The 5,173-nt window shown below is 55.1% G+C and overlaps 1 protein-coding gene across 1 annotated transcript in view; it reads left to right on the forward strand.

The window, feature by feature from the left end:
- The window catches only part of LOC109371406 (keratin, type II cuticular Hb6-like), a 6,800-nt gene extending 1,627 nt beyond the window's left edge, over positions 1-5,173 (forward strand). Inside the window, exons 2-9 of the mRNA XM_019623881.1 lie at positions 7-140; positions 935-995; positions 1,762-1,857; positions 2,090-2,254; positions 2,520-2,645; positions 2,917-3,137; positions 4,860-4,895; positions 5,038-5,173. Of these exons, the coding sequence (XP_019479426.1) occupies positions 7-140; positions 935-995; positions 1,762-1,857; positions 2,090-2,254; positions 2,520-2,645; positions 2,917-3,137; positions 4,860-4,895; positions 5,038-5,173 (975 nt within the window). The remainder of the gene's footprint in view (positions 1-6; positions 141-934; positions 996-1,761; positions 1,858-2,089; positions 2,255-2,519; positions 2,646-2,916; positions 3,138-4,859; positions 4,896-5,037) is intronic.

Genomic DNA, 5,173 nt, shown 5'->3' on the forward strand with positions numbered 1-5,173 from the left:
TGCGAGAGCAACCTGGAGCCGCTGTTTGAGGGCTACATCGAGACGCTGAGGCGGGAGGCCGAGTGTGCGGAGGCCGACAGCGGGAGGCTGGCCTCAGAGCTCAACCACGTGCAGGAGGTGATGGAGGGCTACAAGAAGAAGTGAGTGTGGCTGGCAGTGATGTTGGACACAGGAAATGATTAGGTTAAGGCCAATTTGGATTAGACATGAGAAGAATTTCCAGGTAGGGTGAGCGGCCAGGTTGGCAGTATGTAGCAGGATCTTTCACCTGTGCAATTGCTGCCCAGATGCCTGCCTAGGAGTAGGGCCGTGATTCCCCCAGGACCCCAGGAGATGCCTCTCCCTTACTTCAGCCTTGTCTTCTCGGAGCCTAATCACCCAGCAGCTGTCCCCTGTGCTCTGTGGGGAGGAAGACCTCTCCCATTTCCCAGGCCTTCTCCTCCTGACCTCTCGGCCTCCCTCTTGTAGCACATGGATGTGATTTGAGTCCAAGTGTGGCTCAGGGTTGACATGTTGTGGAGTTCTGGGTGTCCTGCTGCCTAGGGTGTTGAGAGCCGATGGCCTCAGGGACTCGTAGACCTCCAACCACACCTGAGCTACGGTGAGGGGAGGCTGGGGCTGCAGTGCCCCAAGGACATACTGTCCACTCTTAGCTGGGTGCTGAGGCCTTATTTGCCTCCTGAGGTCACTCCAGAGCAACCTTGGGACATGCGGCTATGAGGTCCCAGAAGATGAGTTCCCTGAACCCCTCAATTCAAAATGGAGAGAGCATCACAGAGAGAGCCCAAATCCAACCAAAAGGACCCAACAAGGATGCTAGGGGGCCAGCTGTGATGGGAGGTTCCTAATATTGCCCCCTTCATTGGTATGAAGTGGAGGGGGTCTGAGCAGACCTGCCCTTCTGTGACCTTCTCTCTGCCCTCTTCTGCCTCAGGTACGAGGAGGAAGTTTCTCTGAGAGCAACAGCTGAGAATGAATTTGTGGTTCTGAAGAAGGTGGGTAACATGATCGGGGAGCACACACAACAGGGATCTAGAATGACAGACTCTTCTTGGGGAGACCCAGAGGGTCTCAACCTCTGTGTGGGGTACAGTGACCTTGCCAAATCAGGATAGGGAATTCCCAGAGATCGGGTCATGGAAGGCACATCTAGGGCTTTGACAAAGGGCAATGGCCTTGGAATATCCACTGGCACCGTGCCCTGGGGCAGCGGGGTGGCTGGGTCCACCTCTGGATGTCCTGCTCTGTTGGAGAGGTTGGGGTCTGTGACTTGGGTCGCCTGGAAGCCTGGAAGCTTTAGTTTCTGTAGAGTGACAGTGTCCTGTCTAGCACTGTGGGACTTCTGACCAAAAGGAGGGACAGAGACCCAGGATATGGGGGAGGACGGAGCAGAACCGGGACTGATAGGTGAAGTCTTGAAGGAGTGCTAGGGGACAGACAGGGGTCAAGGTGTCCAAACAGGGGGTCAGCCTGGGCAGGCTTCCTGGAACAGGGGAGGGTAGAAAGGAAAAATGGGAGGGTAAACTGTCTCAGGTGGGCGGGGGAGAGGCTGGTGGCCCTTGTCCAGGACACAAAGGGGTTTGTTCTCAGAAGGGGAAAAGTTGGTGAGTTCCGTCCCTGGAAGGACAGAGGTATGGAGATGGGATGGGATAGGGACACTGCAAGTCCTTTGCCCCTGGTTGCCATGAAGGGGTGAGAAGACAGAAGTGTTTGGTGGACAATTACCTGGGTACTCTTAGCTCAAAGACTCCCACCTTTCAGGACGTGGACTGCGCCTACCTCCGCAAGTCAGACCTGGAGGCCAATGCGGAGGCCCTGACCCAGGAGATTGACTTCCTGCGGCGACTGTATGAGGAGGTGAGGAGTCGTGGCCCAGGCAAAGAAGTGGCAGCAAGTCTGGAGGAGAAGGCTTTGGCCTGGGACTGGAGGTGGACAGGGATTTGGGCAGGCAGCTGCAGTCCATGAGGCTGTCAGAGGGTGTTGGGGCTGGAGACCAGGGTAAGGCTGAGAAGACTGGGTACACGCTATGGTGGGTGAGGCTGTGGCATAAATAAGATCCTCCCACCCCCTCACCTCCCATCACCTGCAGGAGATCCGCGTCCTCCAGTCCCACATCTCAGACACCTCGGTCGTCGTCAAGATGGACAACAGCCGGGACCTCAACATGGACTGTGTCGTGGCCGAGATCAAGGCACAGTATGACGACATCGCCAGCCGCAGCCGCGCCGAGGCTGAGTCCTGGTACCGCAGCAAGGTGAGTGGCACAGGACACCTGCCTCCTAGTCATGGCTGTGAGAGGCATGCGAGCTATATATTAGGAAAGGCTTCTTTTGTCTGGGATTCTGATTTCAGGGATGGAAATAGAAGGGCAGACAGCTCTCAGGTAGAGGTGGCCGGGCAGGGCTGCCATGGATGTTTGCACAGGCTGAGCACTGTACCACCTGCACTACCATCCGTGGTGTCCTCAATCCGTGGGGTGTCCCATCCTGAGCCTCAGGAGTACCTGTGTCTCCCCACAGTGTGAGGAGATGAAGGCCACGGTGATCCGTCATGGGGAGACCCTGCGCCGCACCAAGGAGGAGATCAACGAGCTGAACCGCATGATCCAGAGGCTGACGGCCGAGGTCGAGAATGCCAAGTGCCAGGTACGGGTCATCTGTCCCCTGGCCCACCAGACAGGCTGGGGGCCTAGCCAGCGTCCCCCAGCCATGTGTGCTGGTCTGGATCTCACCATTCGTCCTCCAGCCCATTTGCATGACTAGAGTTGCGGGTTGTGATCACTCAATGACACCCAAGCAATGAAGGCGAGAGGCCTGTCCCTGGGGTGTTCCAGCTGGGTAGAAGACACAGGCACACTCAGGAAATGCAGAGAGACCCGGAGATCATAACCTACCTTGTTCTCTTCTGGGTCCCCAGAACACCAAGCTGGAGACCGCAGTGACTCAGGCTGAGCAGCAGGGTGAGACGGCCGTCAGCGATGCCCGCTGCAAGCTGGCCGAGCTAGAGGCCGCCCTGCAGAAGTCCAAGCAGGACATGGCCTGCCTGCTGAAGGAGTACCAGCAGGTGATGAACTCCAAGCTGGGCCTGGACATTGAGATCGCCACCTACAGGCGCCTGCTGGAGGGCGAGGAGCAGAGGTAGATATCACAGCCAATTTTTTCTCCCAGTCCTGCCTGGGTTCTCAGCGTGCCCTATTCCTCACACTGGTGGCATCACTGCTCTCTTGTTTCCAAATCTCCCTAACCTGCAGTGGACAGGTAATTTGAGTCTTTTCGGTATGTTTCTAGCCCCATTTAAGTCTCCTATGCTTACCTAGTGTTGATCTGGGATTGATGTCTTTTGCACATCTGTTCCACAGAACCAGGAGTCAGGCTGTAGTAATCACTCTTCCTGAGAAGTCCAACCTAGGCTTAGGGCCACCTTCTCTTGCTAGTGCTTCAGCCCTCCTGAGCTCTTGTTATACAAACCCCTCAGGATTCTAGCTCTCTCCTCAATCGTGGTCCTGCCCCAGCCCTGGGAATTCAGATTTAGCCCATAATGACAGATTCAATAGGGGATTTTTATCAACTCACAGTTTTATATTCTAACTACAGTGAGTACCCCAAGTGGTCTTCCACTGCAGCAGGTAGGACTGAGGGTAGACAGGCAACAGAGACTTGTCCCTTGGGGCAGTCGTGTTCTGCTCTGGGCATTTTTGCTTCTTGCTTGCTTTGGGGGTGAGAGGAGACTCACTGGTCATTCAGCGTTCCTATGGCTGGAGGAGCAGCTGAGCAGCTCCTATGAGATCAGTACTTCCAAAATGTTATCCCTGGGTTTTTACCCCAGGTTGGTCAGGTGCTCACACCCTGAGCCTTCCTCTTCTTGGGTACAGCCAGCCCCCTGGCCCTGGGCAGAGGAGAATGGACGGTGAGGATGCAGACGGAGCATCCACGGAGTGTCCTGTGTATTGGGGAAATGAGGACACGGGTTTGGTAGCTGGAATCAAAGTGATCACACGGAGAGCTCGTAACAAACTCATGTAATTGAAAAGCCCAGAGGCGCTGGGGCTCGCTGGGCCTGAGGAGTTTCCTTAGTAAAGAATTTTGGGAAGAAGAGTTTTTCAAGACTAAGTTTGGAAGTTGGAAAGACACGTGGAGATGGGACTAGAAACTGCCACAGAACGGCTCTTGGAGTGAAATCAAAAGCTTTGGTGTGGGTTCCCTTGGAAACCTGGGTGTGGGTGATTAGAGGGTGTGCTGTGGATTCTCCACATCTGAAGCTGATTTTGACAATCCTTTGCCTCTGTGCTCTCACAGGGATGCCTGTGTGTGTCCCTTAAGGAGATAGTGGTGTGTGGGAAGGGAACATGGGCTGGCAGGAGGGAGGGGGCCGAGTTATAGCCCTGCCTCTATCACTGGTTATTTCCTCTCTCTGGGCCTCAGTTTCTCCATCTGGAAAATGAGGGAATTGGTGTGGATGGTCTCTGAGTCTGTTTCAAATAGATTCTAAGATTCCATTCATTCATGCACCAACAAAAATAGCTGCTAACGTTTTTGAAGTGCTCACTGTGTGACAGCACTAAGCACTTACATGTGTCATTGGATTTTATCCTCGCAACAGACCTAGGAGTAGATTGTCCCCATGAGGAAGCAGGCTGAGGGAGGGTAAATCTCAGGTTGCTCAGCTGACAGTGGGTGGAGGATCACCACACCAGACATTCTGTCTCTAGAACCCGTATGCTGGTGAACGGCTCCCCTGGCTTCTGGATTAGCCCATTTATTGCCTACAAGGAGGGCCACAGGTCTCACCTTTCACCTAGGCCTGGTGGGCTCGAGCAGATTTTCCAAGGCACTGACCAATCTCTTTTCCTGTTCCAACAGGCTGTGTGAGGGCGTTGGCTCCGTGAATGTCTGTAAGTAGCTCGAACCCTTACCATTCTTCCGCTGGGGTGGTCCCAGTGCCTTTGGGGAGGGGACGTTTTTGCTTACCCCAAAGCCACCTGTCTGTGGCAGTGCCTGATGCGTGTCTGGGCCTGTTCTCCCCTCATTCAGGCGTCAGCAGCTCCCGCGGTGGCGTCGTCTGTGGCAATCTCTGCTCCAGCGGTACTGCTCCTGCTGTCACCACCAGCGTCTGCAGCGCCCCCTGCTGCGGCAACATGGTGGTGGGCACTGCTAATACCTGCGGCCCCTGCTAA

This window comes from Hipposideros armiger, unplaced genomic scaffold (genome assembly GCF_001890085.2).
Source record: "Hipposideros armiger isolate ML-2016 unplaced genomic scaffold, ASM189008v1 scaffold_569, whole genome shotgun sequence".
Taxonomy (NCBI): Eukaryota; Metazoa; Chordata; class Mammalia; order Chiroptera; family Hipposideridae; genus Hipposideros; species Hipposideros armiger.